Source organism: Pseudophryne corroboree, chromosome 1 (genome assembly GCF_028390025.1).
Source record: "Pseudophryne corroboree isolate aPseCor3 chromosome 1, aPseCor3.hap2, whole genome shotgun sequence".
NCBI lineage: Eukaryota > Metazoa > Chordata > Amphibia > Anura > Myobatrachidae > Pseudophryne > Pseudophryne corroboree.
Genome location: NC_086444.1, coordinates 860,910,063 through 860,935,636, shown reverse-complemented (window position 1 = coordinate 860,935,636; position 25,574 = coordinate 860,910,063). Strand labels below are relative to the sequence as shown.

Sequence of the window (25,574 nt, the reverse complement as noted above, 5' to 3'; positions counted from 1 at the left end):
TTCTGTGAAGTAATTTTTCCTCAAATTTCCACTGAACCTCCACCCATCCAGTCTCAGTGCATGTCCTCGTGTCCTATGGGTTCACTTCATGTGAAGAATGTTTCTCTCCTGGACTTTGTTAAAACCCTTGATATATTTGAAAGTTTCTATCATGCCCCCCTTTTCCCTTCTCTACTCCAAACTATACATATTAAGATTTCTTAGTCTTTCTGGGTATATTTTGAGATGTAAGCCATGCACCATTTTAGTTGCCCTTCTTTGTACAGTCTCTAATGTATTAATATCTTTTTGAAGATATGTCCTCCAGAATTGACACAGTATTCTAGATTAGGCCGTACCAATGACCTATACAATGGCATTATTACTTCTTTCTTTTTGCTGCTGATTCCTCTCCCAATGCAGCCAAGCATCTGACTTGCCTTCCGCATTGCTTTGTTACATTGCTTACCTGCCTTTAAGTCACCTGAAATAGCTAATCCTAGATCCCTTTCCTCCTCAGTAGTTTCCCGTATAATGCCATTAATACTATATTTAGCTTTTGGATTTCTGAGGCCCAAGGGCATGAGTTTGCATTTTATTGGCATTAAACTGTAATTGCCACACTCTTGACCATTCCTCTAGTCTACCTAGATCCTCAGTCATTTGTTTTACCCCACCTGGTGTGTCTACCCTATTGCATACCTTTGTGTCATATGCAAAAAGGTATAATTTCCCTTTAATGCCATTTGCAATGTCACCAATAAAGATATTAAATAGCACTGGTCAAAGTACAGATCCCTGGGGTACTCCACTGGTAACATTTCCCTCCTGTGAATGCACTCCATTTACTACAACTCTCTGTTTTCTATCCTGCAACCAATATCTTATCCATTCAATAATCCTAGTATCCAATCCCAAGATTTCAAGCTTATTTAGCAGTCTGTGATGTGGAACAGATCAGCTATATCCACGGCTCCACCTTTATCCATCACTTTAGTCACACAGTCAAAAAAGTCAATAAGATTTGTTTGACATGATCTCCCCCCAGTGAATCCATGCTGTTTGGGATCCTGTAAATTGCTGGATTTGAGATAATGTATAACTCTTTCTTTTAAGAGTGTTTCAATCAATTTTCCTACTACTGATGTAAGACTGACTGATCTGTAGTTGTTTTCCTCTTCCTTGCTGCCACTTTTGTGCAGTGGGACTACGCTCGCTGTTTTCCAGTCCTCTGGAATTACTCCTGTAGCTAATGACTGGTTGATTAATTTGGTAAATGGTGCTAACAGCACCTCTAAGTTCTTCTAGTATCCTTGGATGTATCCCATCTGCCCCCAAAGATTTGTCCACTTTCAGCTTTGAGAGTTCTGTTAGGACCTTCTCCTCTGTAAATGTTCTTGTTTCACTTTCCTGAATATCCCTGCAACTTAACTGTAGCCCCTTCCCCTCTCTTTCAGTAGTGAATACTGAGCAAAAATAATTATTAAGATGATCTGCTATTACATTGTCTCCCTCAACAAGACTCCCAGACTCTGTCTTTAGTTTTATTATTCCACCTTTTGTTTTTCTCCTTTCGCTTATATACCTAAAAAAAGTTTTGCCTCCTTTACCCACTGACTGGGCCATTTTCTCCTCAGCTTGTGCCTTTGCACATCTGATTACCTTCGTAGTCTCCTTCTATCTAACAAGATATATCTCTTGTCTTCATTATTTTGTGTGTGCTTATATTTCCTAAAAGCCATTTGTTTTGCTTTCACAATATTTGCTACTTTTTTCGCAAACGACACAGGCTTCCTTTCCTTGTGTTTTTCCTAACACTTTTGATACAAAGGTCTGTTGCCTTTAATATTGCACATTTTAATGTTTCCCACCTCTCCTGTACTCCTTCCAAGTTCCTCCTCTCTGCCAAAGAATCGCTTACACATTTTTCCATCCCTACAAAATCAGCCTTCCTAAAATCCAACACCTTTGTTTTTGTATGGGATGAGTCAGTCTCTGTCTTTATGCTGAACCATACTGCTTGATGATCACTGGATCCCAGGTTTTCACCCACTTTTACGTCCGATATTCTGTCTCCATTTGTAAGTATTAAGTCTAATATTGCGTCTTTCAAGGTGGGCTCCCTCACTAATTGGTGGAGGATGCTCCCTTAAGGGAATTTAAAATGTCCCTACTTCTAGTGGAACTATACTAAGAAACAATATACTGTTCTAATATTTGTGCCACTTTGTGTTAGCAACAAGCAAAGAGACATAACTTGTGTGTCTGAAGAACACTGTACCTGCACAGTTGTAGCACAGCAAATAGCTTCACTTCTCTGTGAAAGTTGGAGGTATAACTGCTGTAATCCTAGTGAAAGACTGTGCTGAAATGCTGTTCTCCATTTCATTACTAAATCACTAACCAACTACAGTACAACTTCTTCTTTTCTACATGTGTCTGTTCAGTATTTAGTTATACTTTCCCTATTGTTCATATCTATATTAGATAGAACCATACAAAATGAAAAAGCACACAAAGTTTAAATATTGTTTTTTGAGGTTTTCAACAGTTGTGAAATCCCAATGATGAGGGCAAAATTAACAGAACATAATACTGTACGTACATTGGCCCTCACTCCGAGTTGATCGCTCGCTAGCTACTTTTAGCAGCCGTGCAAACGCATAGTCGCCACCCACGGGGGAGTGTATTTTCGCTTTGCAAGTGTGCAAACGCCTTTGCAGCTGAGCTCTGCAAAAACATTTTGTGCAGTTTCAGAGTAGGTCTGGACTTACTCAGCCCTTGCGATCACTTCAGCCTGTTCGTGTCCGGAATTGTCGTCACACACCCGTCCTGCAAATGCTTGGACACGCCTGCATTTTTCCAACCACTCCCAGAAAACGGTCAGTTGAGGCCCATAAACGCCTTCTTCCTGTCAATCTCCTTGCGATCGGCTGTGCGAATGGATTCCTCGTTGAATCCATGACTTATCAACGAACCGCTTTGTTCCCGTACGACACGCCTACGCATTGCGGTGTATACGCATGCGCAGTTTTGCAGTTTTTTTACCTGATCGCTGCACTGCGAAAATCAGCAGCAAGCGATCAACTCGGAATGACCCCCATAGTGCTATCTGCCCCGGCAGACTTTAGTATTTAGTTATCAGCTGTCTATGATATTCTGCGGTGTCCTGCACGCAGCACATTCAGGACAATATCATTTAAATCAGCCAATGTGCAGTCAATCTTAGGGGTTAATCCAATTGTGGGCGAAGGGGACGAGCTGCCATTGCAAAGGTATGGAAACGCCGGCAACGGCGCTGCATATCACCCCCCTCGCAGCCCGATCTCACTCCGAATTTGCACAATTTTATACAAAATTGTTCAAGTCCTTAATGCCATAAGTACTAATTCAAAGGGGTGAGGACAACGCCTGAACTGGATTGACCCCTATTTATGAAAATAGGGATTTAATCACAATCGCCACATGTTGATTTGATCACAATACAAAACATTTAAACAACTACTACTCCAGTTATACACACTGAAAATGTATACACGTTACAGGAAGAAGGGGTTGCAATAGCAATCATTGGGCCTAATTTAGACCTGATTGCAGCAGCAAATTTGTTAGCTGATGGGCAAAACCATGTGCACTGCAGGGGGGGGGGGGCAAATATAACATGTGCAGAGAGAGTTAGATTTGGGTGGGGTGTGTTCAAACTAAAATCCAAATTGCAGTGTCAAAATGAAGCAGCCAGTATTTACCCTGCACAGAAACAATATAACCCACCCAAATCTATCTCTCTCTGCAATTGATATATCTGCCCAACCTGCAGTGCACATGGTTTTGACCATTAGCTAACAAATTTGCTGCTGCGATCAGGTCTGAATTAGGCCCATTGTGCACTCTATAGTGGTGGTACACTGCAGTACATACTGTATGAAACAAACTAATGTCAAAGACAATGCTAATTGCATCTGTCGGTAAAGCACAGCTAATGGTGATGACATTGCTCTTTATTAAGTTGTGAAAAGAATTGTTATAGTCTGGGTGAGATCACACTGTACTGCAGCTGCTGTAGTCAGAGAAACAGTCTACATACTTTGCTCCAAATCTGTGTTGCACTCAATGATGTAAGTGCACAGTACACTTTGCTCTAACCTACCATCTCACTGAAAATTACTAACCAAAACGTAGCCTTATGGGCTAAGGCAATGGACATTAGGAAACACTCCCAGCAAAGCTGGTTTCAAAGAATACTTTGGGACAACTGGTATTTCAGGTTCTACAGCAAATATTTATTTTTTTAAGATCCATCAAATGGGATATGCCTACAGTAATTAATAATTAACAAAAAAAAATTTGTCATTTTAAAAGATTTATATAATTCTCTTATCCTGTGTAAATTATCATTTAGTGAATTTATTTGCAATAGAAAAGTAATCAACAGGAAATGATGCACACATTTTGGTTGTACAGTACTTCCGCAGCGAGGGCTAATAGAGAAATCATTTTTAGTAGTATAATAAAAGGTATGAAACATCAGTATACCATATAGAGCACATCAAAGAAATTTAACGTGACAATAGGAACTACCAATAAAGCCACAGAACCTAGAAATCACCCCTATGTAATGTCTGATGTGTTGTCCAAAACACTGGCCATTAAATATAGGTGATCAAAAGAAAATGATAGCAAATATTTATCATTGGTGGTAGTGGGGTCCAGAAAAATGTAACTTCTTATCCCAGAACAGATGCGTCCTCTTACATCATTGCTGCAGTCACACTAAACACCCCTTCTAGTCGAGCCTAGTCGTGAGCACGTTTACTAACACCGGTTGTCTTTTTTTTCCCCTAGAAAACACTGTAACGTAGGATTTTGTATGCAGACACAGCCGCAGTCACACACAGAATACAGGTATGCCACATATCAGGGGCGTACGTTCATCCCAGTCCCCTGGAGGCAAGTTGGAGTTTGATGCTCCCATCCCTTTAAAAAAAAAAAAGGGAAACAAATATGTGTGTGTGTGTGTGTGTGTGTGTGTGTGTGTGTGTGTGTGTGTGTGTGTGTATATATATGTGTGTATGTATATGTGTATATATATATATATATATATATATATATAAAAACTCACACGACTTGTATAATTATATAGATAGTGCTCTCAGCTGGTCTATGCTATGATTCAGCCATCAACAGCATGAAGAATCAGTGTTCCCCTGCGGGTCCCATCTCATAGTTCAGCAGCGAGTGCACCATCACTTGCTGCAGTGCAGGCTCAGCGCCACCAGATGGGAGCCATCCTGTCCCCTATTGCAGGTGTTAGCAGGGCTCCTGGGACAGAGCTGATTAACTCTGCAGAATCAGCAGTGGGTGTGCTGCAGGGCTCCATTGGAAGAGCAGTGGTCACACTTGAACCGCTGCAGGTGCTGCTGTACATGCAGGTGCCCCTTCAGGGCTTGGAGCCCGGTGGCAGGCATCTCCATTGCCTCTGAGAATTACACCCCTTCTGCAAATTATTTTAATAAGTAGAGTCTGCTTGTGCGTCTTATTCGCACAGCGATGCGAACAAGATGCATATTTGGCATTTGGCATATTTTGGCAAAAAACGTAGCTGCCCGGGAACTGCCAGCTCACTCACACCAGGCACTACCGATTTACCAGTTGGTGCATGTCTGCTGGCCATTCATGTCAGAATTCTGCTGTAGCTGCAGCAAGTGTGCCAGCATCTTGCCTGAAGGCAGCTGAGACAGTTTCAGCCATTCACAGCGTCTCTATGCTGCACATGACTATCACATCCAATCCTAAACTAGAGCTCCTTATTTGAACTGGCCTCTGACAACTGTGCGTTGTCAGTACAACAAGTCTCCTAGGACTCCAGTGACAGAAGCAGTTCCCAGTTCCTGAGCTCCAGCTCTGTAACAATTCTCTCTGTTGTTTCATCACAGTGCTCCCATTCTACTGGATTCAACCTGTAATCAGTGCTCACCACTCTGCAGCAAAGAGTTACCATCTACTCACCTATTGTAATCAGCGCTTCCCCTACACCAGTATGCTGTCTGCCTCCTGCAGCTATACCTGTGCATTTAATACAGTCTGCTATACATAGCCTCCTGCATGCAGTCTCCTTCACTACATATCATCTATGTTCATAGCTGCTACTGACTGTTCAAGTTCTACAGCTGTCATTGCAGACATACATGTCCTAGTGTGTTACAGACTGTTTCACCCTGTTCCCATAGAACACATTTTACTAGGTTGTTACAATATAGCTTTCAAAGCCAGTTAGCATACTTGGTTAGGCTAAATTTACTCTCTTCTCCAACACACCATATAGGTAAAACTGATTCTGGCAAAGTATCATTCACCCTCCTAGTTTCATTCTTTCTACCCACAAAATCATCTGGTATGCAGATAGTTTAACCCATCCACAACCACCATATGAGGCAGACATCTTTTGTGGCCTACATGGTGTGAGCAATATGTGGAGAAGCAAATACACTTTGGGGATATACAGAGTAAAGAATATAATATACAACCACAAGATTCCATGGATTTCTCATCCCATCTATGAAAGTACCAGACTAGGCAGACTTCTTTCGTGCACTATGGGGTGTATTCAATTGAAAGGATCCGACATCTCAGTATTCAATTAGTGGCCAAATCTGACAGGTTTTGGCCGTTGCCGACAATGCCAATCCGACTTTTTTTTAAAGTTGGATTCACATTGTCGGAAACGGCTAAAACCGGTCGGATTTGCCTGTAAATCCGAAAAAACACGTGGATCCGCGGCTAATCCACTGATCCACGTGTTTTCCGACAAGTCGGAATTTCTGACTTGTTGGATAAACGGCAGTTTGATTGAATAGGTCGAATATCGATTTGACCTTAAATTGCCGGAAACTACCGTTTATCCGACAAGTCGGGAAATCCGACTTGAATTGAACAGACCCCTATGTTGGTTATAACATGTGGAATAAACAATGCAGGGAGATATGAAGCTTTAAACTAACCTACATAAAAAGAAAACATACACAATATAGGTTGCCCATAGCATCATCTTATCAACAAATTGCTAATTCCATTCAAAAATGACCAGGTGAAGCATCAATCTTGGGCTCATTACATTGGATTAAAAAGGGTGGGATAAACAGTACTGTATGTGCATTTTATGATAAACCTTTAGGAAATACAGAAAACAACATACAAAATACTAGATACCTACAGGTAATAAGCCACGGAAAGACCACATAAATCACAGATGGTGAAGCTGCCACATATGGCACACAATTTACTCAACACGTTTAGCTTATTATACACAGTTGGTGAGGTAACAATCTTGGGCACAAAAATATCAATTGTTAGGGGACGAGGCAGGTAGTGATGGAGTACAGGGTAGTCCAAGTTGCAGGAGGATGAAGTGAAGTGGTAATGGAGGCCTCAATGGCACAGAGGTCCAATGCCGCATAGATCAAACTGGTCAAACTGGAGCTTAAGCTGCAAGCTTAAATGTTTTGATCAAAATATGACAAAACCCCCTCTATTTATTTATTTGTACATATACACAGGTTTGCAGTATATTAATGTTAGCAACGATAGCAAAAGTCTTTCTGTTTTGTATACATATATGGCAATAATATTGCCAGGCAGCTGGTACAATGTATATTATAGGTAAAACAGAGCATGGGCTTATTTCTTTTCTGTTTTGGTCAAACTGGAGGCCTAGTTGGTGCAGAATAAGAAATGATGTAGACTATAACCAGCCATTCCTTTAGGCAGGAAGATAGAGGCTTGGGGAGTCCGAATGTAGGCATCACCACCCTACAGGCTATTCAGTGGTGGGTAGATGACTCTAGGAAGCTGGGAAGGGTCCAGGGGCAAGGCAAGATGCAGGTTGTTGGCTATACCAAAGCCTAAATCTAAAGAAGCATGCTGGCAGCCTAGATTAAGTGAAACTCAGGTGGAGGTCACAGCCTGGATGGTGCCTAGGTAACATAAGGTATCCGATGGCAGGAGGGGTCACGGTCACTTGCAATTATCTTCAACATTATCCCTATGGAGATAGAAGGATCATTAGACCTACATTTGGGCCCGGGTGGATAAACAATAAGGTGGTTTAGGGAACGGATTTGGCACTAATGGATAAAGAAGCAGCCTAAGAGATAACTGGTTTAATCCCTGGTTAAACCAAAACACAAATAGTACAAAACAATATAAATGGTGACCTATTTGGGCGTAAAAGTCTCTTCCCAAAGGGCCACAGCTGCCGAAGCCACCTGTAGAAGAAGCCTATTGGAGTGTGGTACACTGAGCCAGACCATAGTACCCATTGTTTCTGAATGCAGAAGATCTATCTGGTTTCTCGTGCATTAAGCATTTGTTAAATATATGCCGTTTCGGGGACGACCGTCCATAATAATAAAATCCTTATGCCGATAAAGGTGTCCACAAACTCTTCAATCCTTCTAATATGTCCAAACACTAAGCAACAGGATCACCTTTCAATTTGGCCAGACAGGTCTGTAGTCAGGATGAATGAGATCTAGGCCTTTGGCATTCAGAACATCATTTTGCTTAACCAAGTTTGGATTTTGAGGTCAGAATATGACTGCACACAGAGGCTGATACTGTTAACCTTGCAATCTCAAAATATTTAGCAATATGTCCAATACTGATCCTATTATCTCTGAGAACATTATGACAAAGGGTATCTGGACTATAGCTCTCCAGTAGAAAGGTCTACAGTCAATAGCTCTACCACTAATGGTAGACATGCATTAAGGTTGACAGGGTTAAAAGGTTGACATGTTACAGGTAGACAGTTTAACAGGTCTACAGGGTCAAAGGGTCGACATGACAATGGTCGACACACATATAGTAGACACAAGTCTTGTTGTTTTTTTACTTTTTTATACTTTACCATACACGTGGACTACACCCATTACAAGGTATCACTGTCATTTTCAGGGTCACAAACATCTCAGGCTAATAGCAGTGTGTGTGGCAGATGTATTTGCAAACAGGTCAAGTAAACTGGAAGGGTAATCTGAAATAATTTTAACTACTTAGTTCAAACTCTTGATGAAATTTGTTTTGCATTTGTTCACTTCTGATTAGTTTGAAATGAAATTATTTTCCAAAAGAAAACATTTTAAAGCAGTCTGTGCTGACAATCTGAAAGCAGAACAACACAAGGACACAATAGAAGTGATGTGAACTGTATGAAATAGTTAAATATGTTGCAGGTTAATAGCGGAGATCTGTGCACAGCAATGATCGCAGTTGTTGCAGTAATAGAGAGAGGCAGGGAGCGGTGGTCAACTTACTTATTAGGCTGATTGTCCTCACATGGCAGACAAGTGACAGGAAAGCATGCAGACAAGAATGAGCCCATTGGAACAGGTTGCAGTGCTAGTCAGTTATTCTCCTTTCTACTTTCAGTAACATACAGAATGGGAACTGACCCTCCCCTGGAAAAATACAGACACTCTCTTCATGATATTTTGGTCAACGTTTTATTTTTTACATTATTCCAGTCCACTAGATCCTGCAACACAAACCACTGTCATCAGTGGTTAAGTTCCCAGCAGTAAGAGCACATGGGAATATTTAACCATTTCATTCTAGCCCAAATCACAATGAAATAGGTTAAGGAATCAGTTCATTGTGTACCCAGGGCTACTTTTATCTATTGAAAGCCGCTTTTTCATATGTAGTTCAGGAACAGACACCATATTAAGTATAGCATATAACATGAAACTTTATACAGAATAAACAACATAACTTCCAAAACTACAACTTTCACACCACAAACCTTGTAATTTCCTAAAAAAATACAGACATTGGAATATTACCTTTCACCAAAGCCATCTTAACATATATTCACTATGTAGTCAAAAGTGATTGGAGCACTCCCCACCACACACACCCACCCACCCACCCGCCAGTGTGCAAGCGAAATGGTGTGCTCCTGCAGCAGACACATGTTCGTGAAGGTATAAAACGGGTAGAGGGACACTGACTAGATCATTTGCTAACAAAAGACTTGCCAGAAGGCGCTTACTGAGTTTATAAAGGGGATCATCATAGGCTGCGCAATGTCATGTTTCCAGGGTGATGGTGGACTAGTATACAGAAAATTAAATTCTTAACCCCATTGAGAACTTCTGGGATGAACTGGAGTGACGGATGCATTCTAGACCGACTTGACCTTCTTCAGTGTCACATCTGGTCACTGTACTTAAGGCAGAATAGCAAAACATACCATCTGCTGTTGCCCAGGAACTTGTGGATAGTTTGCCAAGTAGGGTGCCTGCAGTAATCACTGCACATGGTGGACACCGTTTCTCCACATGCTACCATACAGTGAATGTCTGTCAGCATTCTGATTGGAGGATAGCTGCAGCCATCCACCAATCAGCATTCTGACAGACATTCACTGTCTGCCTGCCGGCTGGAAGGCAGGTAAATAATGCTGCACTCTGGTGAATAGCTTCATCCATCTACCAATCACCATCCTGACAGTCATTCACTGCTGCAGGCTGGGAGACAGGTAAAGAATGCTGGACTCTGACTGGTGGATAGCTCCAGGCATCCACCAATCAGCATGCTGACAGACATTCACTGTCTAGTGGCAGACTAGGAGTCAGGCAGAGAATGCTGTCTGCCCGCTATGATTGTGTATAATTCAGCATTTTCTACCTGCCTCCAAAGAAGGTTCAGAGGCACCAGCTTTGGGGGCATCAGATCAGCATCATCCGATTAATCCTAGTGGTACTCAGCTTTAAACTCAAACTATTATCTTGCCACAGAATAATAACCTATAATGAAGTTATCTACTCCCAGGCAGCTTTATAAAGATGCAAACAGGGATGGATGAATCATATAGATTATATAGTTGCCAAAAGGCAAAGTGTTGTCTCTAGAAAGTGTAATCTTCGGAAATGTTCTTATTGTTTAATACTGACCAACTTGGTAGAACAAATGTTTAAGAGTGTTACGAATGCTGAGCATCCTTTTGTGCATTTTCCCCTCAAAAATGCATCTTCTTCGAATCGCTATGTGAATAAGAAACACCAGCAGACTATGCTGACATGTGGTATGTGTACAATATATTTTGTGTGCAACTGCAGCACTGCAGCTGTATCTGCATGCAAAATGCTACATTACAGTGCTTTCATGGACATCACTGTAACGTAGCACTTCATATACAGATACAGCCACAGTCGCACACAGAATATAGGCATGCCACATATCATTTTAATCAGCAGCTGGTGGCTTTCATGCGGACGGTGTGCCGCAACTGATTACTGTACATACGGAGGCTATATGAGGAAGGAAACTGTTATGTAGCATTAGTAGCACCTACCCAACAACAATGAGCCCTTAAAAAAATATTTTAAAATATTGAATGTTGACCAGTTTTACGGAGACATGCATAACAGTTATTTCATACACTACATATTTAGAAGTAATACACTGAGGGTGGGATGTAATGCCGCCTGAGTTTGGTGGCCGTGCGGGATGCGGGCCGAACTCTGACGTTTTTCTAAAGGGGCAATCACTTACAAGGCATGGTTTTTCCTTGTAAGTGATTGACCCTTTAAAAAACATGCGAGTTTGGCTGGCATCCCGCAAGGCCAACAAACTCGGGCGGCATTACATCCCGCCCACTGACTCTGAGATATTATATATTAATGTCCAACAGTTAGTGGCTATACTGTAATATGAACACAATATAATCACAGCTGGCATACGATATGTAACAATATGATTTCAAACTTTCATCTTCACTTTAAAAAAAAAGGAAAACTAAAATTATGGTTTTGAATTTATGCAATTATAAAAAATAAAAAAAAACAACAGTCTGTACCAAACTTTTATTTTTGATAATACTTGTTGTTCTTTGTTTTCTAATAAAGGTCATTAATTAAATCTACCAAACCAAAACTGGTCATATCCTAGGCAGCTGTGTTGAGTGAAATTACCATTTTGGTGCTGAATATTTCGGGATACCATCAATAGTGATGAATACAGTCCTAAATGCAAAGCTGTTTTACAGTATAAAAAAGAAAAGTTACCATTATTGAAGAGTCACAATAAGACTTCCACGTCAATGAACAGTAAAGACTACAAATACTATAAAAAAAAAGTTTCTACATTTTATTCTACATTTGAGTATAGATCTGCTAATAACTCATGTTTAAAGGTCACAGGGCTTCCTTATGAGTGACAACATGTAACATAGCAACCAGATAAAATATTACAAGTCTTTTCTTACCTTCCTGAGAGATCTGCCACTTCGCTTGTTTTACTGAATCCTACTCCCATGACATCATCGAGACCGTTAATGACATCATTGCAGTACCCCATTGTTATTCCATTGCCTGGGTCAATTTTGAGGAACTCTTGCTCGACATCAGCAGCTGTATTCCTCTCCAAGTACTGACTGCTTTCCTTTATTCGCTGCTGAATCATTGGTGTGAGTGGCATCTCAAAACTGAAAAAGCTATCTGGTTCATAGTATAAAGTGTCAAGTGACTCCACACTGTAATATAAAGATGTGTTGTCCAGAATGTTCTCAAACTGAGAGCTGTACAAGTCTGTGGAGTCCTCTGAACATCTTTTTGATCTGAATGTGTCTTCATGGTGGTCTTCAGTCACAATTCTAGGACTTAAGACAAAATATTTAATTAGTTTTATATATATATATATATATATATATATATATATATACTGTAATGGCATATGGTTCACAAAAATCCCACCTTTATTTAGGGCTTAGTAATAAACAAGTGCTAAATATGTCCAGTACTTAGTTGTCTCCTTAGATGGTTTATTTTAGCATTACTACTCTATAGACTGCATATAATGTATATATTTCCAAGATAAATTCCTAGTGCAACCTAGTATTACACAACATAATACATATCAGGAGACGTACAGGTGATCCTTCTCCCTTCAGAAACCAATACTACATTATCAGATTGCGCATTAGGCCTGCTTCAGAGGTGGACACAGAAGTGACTGGTGCTGAGTCTTCATTTGCAGCAGATCATAGAAGGAATGTAAATGCAGCAGCAGGTGACTTTTGTAAAAAGCTTCTCAGATACACGGACTGCGTCTGAAGGCGCAGCATCGGATCACTATCAAGACCATCTTGTGATAAAAAAAGTTCTCCAAACTGTGATACCAGGCAATCTCTCCAGATGCTTCCAAACAGTGAACAGCTGCCAGCACTCTCATTAGAGGCTATCTCCAGCCATCCACCAATCAGCATGCTGACAGACATTCACTGTCTGGCTGCTGGCTAGGAGGCAAGTAGAAAATGCTGCACTCTGATTGATGGATAGCTTGAGCCATCCACCAATCAGCATGCTAACAGCCATTCACCGTCTGGCTGCAGGCTGGGAGGCAAGTAGAAAATGCTGCACTCTGATTGGTGGATAGCTCAAGCCATCCACCAATCAGCATGCTGACAGACATTCACTGTCTTGCTGCAGGCTGGGACGCAGGTAGAGAATGTATAATTCACAATCATTGCAACTGGGCAGCATTTTCTACCTGCCCCCCTACCACCCCTGCTCTAAGGATCCTAGAATCGTGAGGCCCCTGGCAGCTGCCAGTGTGCACATACGTTAATATGGCCCTGATGCTGAATAAATACTGGTTTGCATGTGGCCCACAAATTCGGGACAGCTTTATTTTTGCCTTGCATTTCAGATTTCATTTTGGACACACCTTCCAAATGACAGCAGGCTGTCAATCACTGACGGTCTGCTGCCGTCCTGTGACATAGGACCCGTTCTGTACATGCCTGAATGGATCCTGCGTCACAGGACGCAGGACGGCATGTGTACAGCACCGTACATTAGTGCTTTGCATTGCAGGACGGCACTCCATCCACAGCTAAATCAGGCCCAATGCTATTTCTCATACACTACTGAAATTGTTAAAATTGTTCTGTAAACTGCTTGTAAAGTATTCTGTAAACAGAGAGTCCATATATATATGGACTCTCTGACGAAAGTTCATAATAGAACTGAAACGTTAACAGCAGCTGGTCTCTGCAGTTTTCATTCCTATACTAACAATACTCTCCTCCTGCGCTGTTCTGTTATGGTATAAGGGACATGAGAAATACTAATACAACTGGCTGCCTGATTCCACTAAGTTCCCTATTAGAGGAAACTAAACATAGGAATAGAGTAAGAAATAGAGGAATTGCGTGCCCAAGGATTATGTCAACCCCAGAAATTAAAAAGAACCTCAGAAAGTTACACGGTATGATTTGATCTAACGTTAAAATATAAGAAAAAACTGTTCATTTAATAATTTATTAAAAAAGATATAGAAGCATACATAGTGTCCATCATATTACATAGTCAACAAGATGCAAATCTCCTATGTTTTGTGGAAGAGTGCAGGTAAACTTCTGCTTGTATCCTTAATCTTCCTTATTGAATATTCAGAGATAACATCAGAAAACAGAGTAATAACCCAACGCGTTTCATCTAATATCAAGACTTCATCAGGGGTGTGTCTAAAATTATAGGACAACTAATCAATGCATAGCATTTATATAGCCATTACAAATTACAATATATAACATAATATAATTAAATAAGAATAATAAAAAATGAACAGTATAAGAACAAGTGAGCAAGACATGATATAACAAAGCAATAATTATTAATAAACATAGTCACAAAGAGAATGAAGGGAATCGGGAAAAACAAGAGACAAAGAAAGGGGGCATCCGAGCATCATAATTACAAAACAGGACATACCTCTGATCTTTGGTAAATAATGACAAAAAAGAACTATTTTGATGAACCCAGACAATCAAGGATATTCATAAGGAGAGTTCGATAGCCACCATTGTGGTAATATCACTCCAACCTAATTGAATCATATTAATTGAAGATGTAATCAAATATATCAGAGGCTATTACCAGATTCACATGTTTGGGTATTACACCACATACCTCTAGAGTCGACTACCCAAATTCAAACCATCAATAAAGGAGGTTCAAAAAGGATAATGAAGTCGGCTAATTCCAACCCAAAAGAACCTAATGGATCAATTAATTACCATTGATTAGTGTCAATGTGTGTAATACCTGAACAAGAAATACTAAGAATTTCAAGTAATAACATTCTTTCTGAAAAATGTTGTAAATCATATCTTGCATATCATCAAAAAGATTTATGTATTAAATATCCAATCCTTTATCTATAAAATAACTTATGGTTATATTTAGATTGATTCTGTGAAATTTTCCAAATTTTTATATATATATATATATATATATATATATATATATATATATATATATATATATATATATAGGGTACATAATAACATACCTCAAAGGTCAGCTTAAAAAATGGAGCTCATGCATACAAATGATCCTTGTAAGAATAAACGGATTTTGGAACCTAAGAGTTCAAGTGATATATTTCAGTTTGGTATCCATTAATATCTAGCTTTAATAAACAAAGGTTTCAAAAGAAGAAACCATTTAATAAAGTCTAAGTGACATATATGTGTGTTATAAAGGAAACACGATTGAAATAAACACATATGAATTCAGACTACTCATACATTAATCATCATAGTGAGCAACACCCATGTGGGTGACACATTTGATTCAGAGGAATTTCTTGTATAAAAGATATCAATTCATAAATATCAGAATATAGTAATACATACAACCGCATTACAGAAGACACATACTGGAGTGTATGATAAATTAAATGGAGCCTTGTTCTAAATGTTGTATGTAGGCACCTTACCTTCCAACAGCAAGTCATTGATTGTCCAAACATCCATGCAATGTAGAATGGGAAACAGGGCCTACCTTATATAGGGGAGGAGGAATGACATCACCTCCTAATTAGATCAAATTAGTGCTTTACCAATTAATGTGAAACTCCTATGGAAATGTGGTTTTATCAAAACCCTTATAGGCATACAGCCATACATCTATTAAATGTAGATCAAGACCTTTTATCTTTTTCAATACTTCAACCAGGACCCACCTAATTTAACTTTAATATGTTAATAACCCCACCATGTGATTCATGGGTTAATCCTAATATCTAATGTTCCTTTTTGAGAGTGACAGCTATAACCTACCAATAAGAACAGTGAGGGGCGGGACAATCATCTCTAGGGACATAATGTCTGAGTGCACCAGCAAGTTTGACCTACACATTAACTTGTGGTGAAGATATATAAAAAAAACTCACCCAAGTCACGCATGCACCACTTCCGACCCGCCCACAACTAACAGGTACCATGGGCCGGGATCGCTCGGCGCGGCGCCGCCAGCACCATGCACTCCGAGACACCAGGAGAGCCCCCCGCGTCATGTGACCATGCCACATGGCCCAGACATCCAACGCCGGAGCACAAGCTTGCACTCCAGCGCTATGACAACCTGCGTCTCTGGAGACGCCGGGAGAGCACCCTGCATCACGTGACTACGTCACGTGACCCGGACGCCGGAGCGTGACAGCTTGCACTCCAGCGCCATGACGATATGCGTCTCACTTACTCGGGGGGAAAAGAATCTCTTGTGTAGCCCTTTACATAATTTAGTCAGACTAATGGGACATATACTTGTGCAATTTTCTAGAAGTGTGACGTGCAGGATTAAACAGTGAACGTGTCTCCCTAACTGCACCCTTAATCTGATAGTGAGACTCTATTCACTTAAAAATATGTATATATACGGGGTTAATATAAGTGTTACATAGCTAACTAATTATAATTCCTTATGACGTGTCTACCAATACAGGTTGAGTATCCCTTATCCAAAATGCTTGGGACCAGAAGTATTTTGGATATCGGATTTTTCTGTATTTTGGAATAACTGCATACCATCAGAGCCGGCCCTAACCAATATGATGCCCTAGGCAAGATTTTGGCTGGTGCCCCCTTGCACCACCGCTGGTTCCGCCTCTGGCCTTGCACCTCTTTTCCAGCACCATCACCCCTCACCCGTAGCAGTCCTTATATTGGTGTTTGTACCCCCTATATTTTAAATAGGAACAGTTCGCACATTTGGCACACAGCCCAAAAAGGAGTGTGTTTTTGCTGGCAAGGGGCATGACCACACAATAACCCCAATTCCAATTACGCCACACAGTACTGCAACTTTTTTCACATTAGATCATGTGATAGTGTCCATAATTCATATTACATCCCACAGTAGTATCACTGCGCCTTACACATTATGACAACCTTTATTAATGCCCTTTTACACATAATGTCCCTTACACATATGCCACACATTATTAATGCCCTTATACACATAATGACACACATAGTGCCCCCTACACATTTGCTGCACATTATTAGTGCCCCTATACACATAATGACACACATAGAGCCCCTTACACATATGTTGCACATTATTAATGCATTTTTACATGACACACATAATGCTTCTTACACATATTCCAAACACTACTGCACAACCAACCCATTCACATGCACACAGCACTCACACTGCCAATAACACTGTGACCTCTGCTTGGATACAGATGTGTCCTTATAAATGTTGCCTCAATGCTAACGTCGGGCACACCTTTTTTTTAATGAAAATTATTTGCATTGCTATGTGGCTAGGATGCACAAGCAGCTTCTGCTGATTAAAATGATATGCGGCATGCCTATATACTGTGTGAGACTGTGGCTGTATCTGCATATGAAATGATACACACCAAATATAGGCATGCCGCATATCATTTTAATTAGCAGAAGCTGCTGATGCCCCTAGGCATATCAAATGCCCTAGGCAATTGCCTAGTTTGCCTATGCCTATGGCCGGCTCTGCATACCATAATGGGATATCATGGTGATGAGACCCAAGTCTAAGCACAGAATACATTTAGGTTTCATATCCACCTTATACACACAGCCTGAGGGTCATTTTAGCAAATATTTTTTATAATTTTGTGCATTAAACAAAAAGTGTGTACATTAACACAATTCATTTATGTTTCATATACACCTTATACACACAGCCTGAAGGTCATTTAATACAATATTTTTAATAACTTTGTGTATTAAACAAAGTTTGTGTACACTGAGCCATCAGAAAACAAAGGTATCACCATCTCACTCTCGCTCAAAAAATTCCATATTTCGGAATATTCCGTATTTCGGAATATTTGGATACGGGATACTCAACCTGTAATTAAAAATACTTTAGTGCCCATCTAAGATAATTCTCAGTGTATAATTATCAGTGTATAATTTAAATGAAATGAAAATATAATTCAATATAGTGTATGGCAAAACTATCCAAAATGCTTAGCGTGTGGTGAGGACTAATACACCCCCCTTACGTCATAAGGTTACTGGCCTGAGCCAAAACAATATGGTCCAGTAACTAGAGTATCTTGCATTTTCAGCCTCCAGGGGAACTCTACTCGTCACATGATGACGTGTATACATATCTTAAAGGCTACATGTCTAATTATCTTTCTAAGAATAGACAATAGTAGGTCAAAATATAAACATATGATAAAAATTTTGAGATATATAATACTACAAACTATATGTTACCATAGGTAAGTATTCCACCCCTACTAACACACCATAAATATAAGGCTCCATTATTTCAATGGTAGCCACCCCTACTTATTCCTAAAAATAAATGGAGAAAAACTCCCCCCCCCCCCGCAAAATTTCATAGAGAACAAGTAACTAATGATGTATAATCCTGAAGTGGGCAATAGTCAATCCAAAAATATACATACAAATACAAAAAAATCGGAGGAATATAGTGCTCCGAGAAATGTGTTAATGGGTAAGTATTCCGCCCTACTGTCTTACCATATAGAAAGAGGCTACATTTTTACAATAAAAAAAGACATACGAAGAAGAACTCCTCCCCCCCCCCCCCTGAAAAATTCATAAAGGACAAGTGGCTGGCGATGTATGAACCAGAAAGGAGTAGGGCCTTCCTAATGGACATAAACGGACTATAGTCCTCTTAATGGGGAAGAACACAAAGATATAATACAAGGAAAGAGCTAGTGGAAAGAAGGGGAACCTGGAACCCCGGACCTAAAGGAATGATGCCATATCTATATTTTCATTGAGCCCATTAGGAATAAGGATATTAAGGGTATAAATCCAATAGGATTCTCTTTGGGCAGGTGCAGGTCTCTATCTCCCCCCCTTTTGTTCTCCAGGATATGCTCAAGGACAGTAAAAGTCAGGTCGTGGACTTCAGAATTGTGTCTTTCCTGAAAATGTCTGGGCAGACTGTGATTTTGGACTTTGTTTCTGATGTTTCGTAGGTGTTCTTGTATTCTTATATTTAGACTTCTCTTGGTTTTGAGAATATATGAGAGCTTACACGTACATTCAATTTTGTATATCACGTAGTTAGTGTTGCACGTGACTGCGGTCTTCAGTTTGTGTATTCTCATCCTTTCGTCTTTCCAAATGAATCCTTTCTTGTCTATATGTCGACAGCAATTGCATTTATTGCAAAGAAATAATCCTGATCTTTTCATAATGGGATGTTCAAGAGCAGTGGTCCTACTTTGTTGACGAGATTGTAGTTGGCTCGGAACCAGAATGCTCTTAAGGTTTTAGACTTTCTGAACACTACATTCAGCCTGTCTGGCAAATGGGGTCCCAATATGGGGTCCTTAAGTAGAAGATGCCAGTGTCGATTTAGTATACGTCTAATCTTCACATTCTCCTGGTTGAACTGTGTGACAAATGGTCTCTCAGTGCTTCGTTTGTCCTTGATGGTTACTTCTGGCATAAAGAACTTATTTCTATCAATCTCTGACGCTCGGATTTGATCCCTACGGAGTTCATCCTCTCCATACCCTCTGACTGCAAACTGTTCTACCAGGGGGGAGGATTGTTCCCAATAGCTGGTCAAACTGCTGCAATTTTTTCTCAATCTCACGAACTGGGAGAAGGGAACTGCTGTCTTCCATCTGGAGAGGTGGCAGCTGTCATGTGGGATAAAGCTGTTGGTGTTGGTCTCTTTAAAAAAGGTTTTGGTGTTCAAGGTGCCATAATCATTGATACTAAGGAGAAGGTCAAGGTAGTCAATTGTTGATGGATGCTGTTTGTACGTGAACCTGAGATTAAAGGAATTTATCTGAATCATGGAGACAAACCCGGCTAATGTTTCTGGCTCACCATCCCAGATGAAGATCAAATCGTCGATGTATCTTTTGTAGAACTTGATGTTAGGATGTCTGAAATCTTCATTTGTGTAAATATTCTCACTTTCCCATTGGTCCATATAGATGTTAGCATACGATGGGGCAAACTTTGTCCCCATCGCGGTGCCTTGTTTTTGTAGGTAGTACTGCACTTCAAATTCGAAATAATTGTGATTCAGGACAAACTGAATACCATCCAACACAAAATTTCTCTCTTCTCTGATGACTGAGTCTTTTGAGTTATCTGAGAAAGTTACAATGGCAACCCACCTATAGATGGGTTACAATTGATGTCCAAGCCCTTTACACCTCCATCCCCCACTCCAAAGGGGTAGAAGCGGTTGAGAGAATCCTACTTGCGGATGACTCAGTCATCAGAGAAGAGAGAAATTTTGTGTTGGATTTTGTATTTGTATGTATATTTTTGGATTGACTATTGCCCACTTCAGGTTTATACATCATTAGTTACTTGTTCTCTATGAAATTTTGCGGGGGGGGGGGAGATTTCTCCATTTATCTTTAGGAATAAGTAGGGGTGGCTACCATTGAAATAATGGAGCCTTATATTTATGGTATGTTAGTAGGGGTGGAATACTTACCTATGGTAACATATAGTTTGTAGTATTGTATATCTCCAAATTTTTATCATATGTTTATATTTTGACCTACTATTGTCTATTCTTAGAAAGATAATTAGACATGTAGCCTTTAAGATATGTATACACGTCATCATGTGACGAGTAGAGTTCCCCTGGAGGCTGAAAATGCAAGATACTCTAGTAACTGGACCATATTCTTTCTGGCTCAGGCCAGTAACCTTATGACGTAAGGGGGGTGTATTAGTCCTCACCACACGCTAAGCATTTTGGATAGTTTTGCCATACACTATATTGAATTATATTTTCATTTCATTTAAATTATTATACACTGAGAATTATACACTGAGAATTATCTTAGATGGGCACTAAAGTATTTTTAATTATTGGTAGACACGTCATAAGGAATTATAATTAGTTAGCTATGTAACACTTATATTAACCCCGTGTATATATACATATTTTTAAGTGAATAGAGTCTCACTATCAGATTAAGGGTGCAGTTAGGGAGACACGTTCATTGTTTAATCCTGCACGTCACACTTCTAGAAAATTGCACAAGTATATGTCCCATTAGTCTGACTAAATTATGTAAAGGGCTACATAAGAGATTCTTTTCCCCGAGTGAGACCCATATCGTCATGGCGCTAGAGCGCAAGTTGTCACGCTCTGGCATCCGGGTCACGTGACATAGTCACGTGATGCATGGTGCTCTCCCAGCATCTCCAGAGATGCAGGTTGTCATAGCGCTTGGGACTCTCCTGGTGTCTCGGAGTGCATGGTGCTGGCGGAGCCGCGCCGAGCAATCCCGGCCCATGGTACCTGTTAGTTGTGGGCGGGTTGGAAGTGGTGCATGCGTGACTTGGGTGAGGTTTTTTTATATATCTTCACCACAAGTTAATGTGTAGGTCAAACTTGCTGGTGCACTCAGACATTATGTCCCTAGAGATAATTGTCCCGCCCCTCACTGTTCTTATTGGTAGGTTATACCTGTCACTCTAAACAAGGAACATTACATATTAGGATTAACCCATGAAGCACATGGTGGGGTTAGTAACCTATTAAGGTTAAATTAGGTGGGTCCTGGTTGAAGTATTGAAAAAGATAAAAGGTCTTTATCTATATTTAATAGATGCATGGCTGTATGCCTATAAGGGTTTTGATAAAACCACATTTCCATAGGAGTTTCACATTAATTGGTAAAGCACTAATTTGATCTAATTAGGAGGTGATGTCATTCCTCCTCCACTATATAAGGTAGGCCCTGTTTCCCATGCTACATTGCATGGATGTTTGGACAATCACTGACTTGCTGTTGGAAGGTAAGGTGCCTACATACAACATTTAGAACAAGGCTCCATTTAATTTATCATACACTCCAGTATGTGTCTTCTGTAATGCGGTTGTATGTATTACTATATTCTGATATTTATGAATTGATATCTTTTATACAAGAAATTCCTCTGAATCAAATGTGTCACCCACATGGGTGTTACTCACTATGATGATTAATGTAGGAGTAGTCTGAATTCATATGTGTTTATTTCAATCGTGTTTCCTTTATAACACACATATATGTCACTTAGACTTTATTAAATGGTTTCTTCTTTTGAAACCTTTGTTTATTAAAGCTAGATATTAATGGATACCAAACTGAAATATATCACTTGAACTCTTAGGTTCCAAAATCCGTTTATTCATACAAGGATCATTTGTATGCATGAGCTCCATTTTTTAAGCTGACCTTTAAGGTATGTTATTATGTAGAGATGAGCGGGTTCGGTTTCTCTGAAACCGAACCCCCCCGAACTTCACCCTTTTTACACGGGTCCGAGGCAGGTTCGAACCTTCCAGCCTTGCTCGGCTAACCTGAGCGCGCCCGAACGTCATCATCCCGCTGTCGGATTCTCGCGAGATTCGGATTCTATATAAGCAGCCGCGCGTCGCCGCCATTTTCACTCGTGCATTGGAGATGATAGGGAGAGGATGTGGCTGGCGTCCTCTCCGTTTATTGTTGAACTTGATTGCTTTATTGCTTAATTGTGGGGAGGACTGGGGAGCAGCTGTTAGGAGGAGTACAGTGCAGAGTTTTGCTGATAAGTGACCACCAGTTTTTATCCGTTCTCTGCCTGAAAAAAACCCTCCATACCATATCTGTGCTCAGTGTGCTGCATATATCTGTGCTCACACTGCTTAATTGTGGGGACTGGGGAGCAGCTGTATTATATAGCAGGAGTACAGTGCAGAGTTTTGCTGACAGTGACCACCAGTATACGTTGTCTGCCTGAAAAACACTCCATATTTGTGCTCAGTGTGCTGCTTTATTGTGGGGACTGGGGACCACCAGTATAATTAATATTATATAGGAGGAGTACAGTGCAGAGTTTTGCTGACCAGTGACCACCAGTATACTATATATAGCAGTACGGTAGGCCACTGCTGTAGCTACCTCTGTGTCGTCATTCATTAAGTATACTATCCATCTACATTCTATACCTGTGGTGCATTTTAGTTTTGCAGTTTGCTGACACAGTGACCAAAAGTATACTATATATAGCAGTACGGTAGGCCACTGCTGTACCTACCTCTGTGTCGTCATTCATTAAGTATACTATCCATCTACATTCTATACCTGTGGTGCATTTTAGTTTTGCAGTTTGCTGACACAGTGACCACCAGTATACTATATATAGCAGTACGGTAGGCCACTGCTGTACCTACCTCTGTGTCGTCATTCATTAAGTATACTATCCATCTACATTCTATACCTGTGGTGCATTTTAGTTTTGCAGTTTGCTGACACAGTGACCACCAGTATACTATATATAGCAGTACGGTAGGCCACTGCTGTAGCTACCTCTGTGTCGTCATTCATTAAGTATACTATCCATCTACATTCTATACCTGTGGTGCATTTTAGTTTTGCAGTTTGCTGACACAGTGACCACCAGTATACTATATATAGCAGTACGGTAGGCCACTGCTGTAGCTACCTCTGTGTCGTCATTCATTAAGTATACTATCCATCTACATTCTATACCTGTGGTGCACCTCTTTTTTTCTTTGCATCATGTGCTGTTTGGGGACAATTTTTTTGAAGTGCCATCCTGTCTTGATTGACACTGCAGTGCCACTCCTAGATGGGCCAGGTGTTTGTGTCGGCCACTTGTGTCGCTTAGCTTAGTCACACAGCGACCTTGGTGCGCCTCTTTTTTTCTTTGCATCATGTGCTGTTTGGGGACAATTTTTTTGAAGTGCCATCCTGTCTTGATTGACACTGCAGTGCCACTCCTAGATGGGCCAGGTGTTTGTGTCGGCCACTTGTGTCGCTTAGCTTAGCCATCCAGCGACCTCGGTGCAAATTGTAGGACTAAAAATAATATTGTGAGGTGTGAGGTGTTCAGAATAGACTGGAAATGAGTGGAAATTATGGTAATTGAGGTTAATAATACTATGGGATCAAAATGACCCCCAAATTCTATGATTTAAGCTGTTTTTTAGGGTTTTTTGAAAAAAACACCCGAATCCAAAACACACCCGAATCCGACAAAAAATTTTCGGTGAGGTTTTGCCAAAATGCGTCCGAATCCAAAACACGGCCGCGGAACCGAATCCAAAACCAAAACACAAAACCCGAAAAATGTCCGGTGCACATCACTATTATTATGTACCCTTTATATATATAAAAATTTGGAAAATTTCACAGAATCAATCTAAATATAACCATAAGTTATTTTATAGATAAAGGATTGGATATTTAATACATAAATCTTTTTGATGATATGCAAGATATGATTTACAACATTTTTCAGAAAGAATGTTATTACTTGAAATTCTTAGTATTTCTTGTTCAGGTATTACACACATTGACACTAATCAATGGTAATTAATTGATCCATTAGGTTCTTTTGGGTTGGAATTAGCCGACTTCATTATCCTTTTTGAACCTCCTTTATTGATGGTTTGAATTTGGGTAGTCGACTCTAGAGGTATGTGGTGTAATACCCAAACATGTGAATCTGTTAATAGCCTCTGATATATTTGATTACAACTTCAATTAATATGTTCCAATTAGGTTGGAGTGATATTATCACAATGGTGGCTATCGAACTCTCCTTATGAATATCCTTGATTGATTGTCTGGGTTCATCAAAATAGTTCTTTTTTGTCATTATTTACCAAAGATCAGAGGTATGTCCTGTTTTGTAATTATGATGCTCGGATGTCCCCTTTCTTTGTCTCTTGTTTTTCCCGATTCCCTTCATTCTCTTTGTGACTATGTTTAATAATAATTATTGCTTTGTTATATCATGTCTTGCTCACTTGTTCTTATACTGTTCATTTTTTATTATTGTTATTTAATTATATTATTTTATATATTGTCATTTGTAATGGCTATATAAATGCTATGCATTGATTAGTTGTCCTATAATTTTAGACACAACCCTGATGAAGTCTTGATATTAGACGAAACGCGTTGGGTTATTACTCCGTTTTCTGATGTTATCTCCGAATATTCAATAAGGAAGATTAAGGATACAAGCAGAAGTTTACCTGCACTCTTCCACAAAACATAGGAGATTTGCATCTTGTTGACTATGTAATATGATGGACACTATGGGGTATATGCAACTGCGGTCGAATTGCCGAAAATGTCAAAAAACGGGTCATTTTCGACACAAAAAAACCTGTTGAATTTGATTCGACAATTCAATACAGTAGTTTTTGACAAAAAACCTGGCGTTTCATTTTCGACTTTTGGCAATTTGAAATTTTTTCAATTCGACATGTCTGCAATGTTAA

General features: G+C 39.9%; 1 protein-coding gene across 4 annotated transcripts in view; it reads right to left on the bottom strand.

Moving 5' to 3' along the window:
* Positions 1-25,574, bottom strand: part of PSD3 (pleckstrin and Sec7 domain containing 3) — a 1,004,314-nt gene that overhangs the window by 602,321 nt on the left and 376,419 nt on the right. For all 4 annotated transcript variants that reach the window (XM_063919992.1, XM_063919993.1, XM_063919994.1 and 1 more), the window contains one exon: positions 12,245-12,637. In XM_063919992.1, coding sequence (XP_063776062.1) covers positions 12,245-12,637 — 393 coding nt within the window. The remainder of the gene's footprint in view (positions 1-12,244; positions 12,638-25,574) is intronic.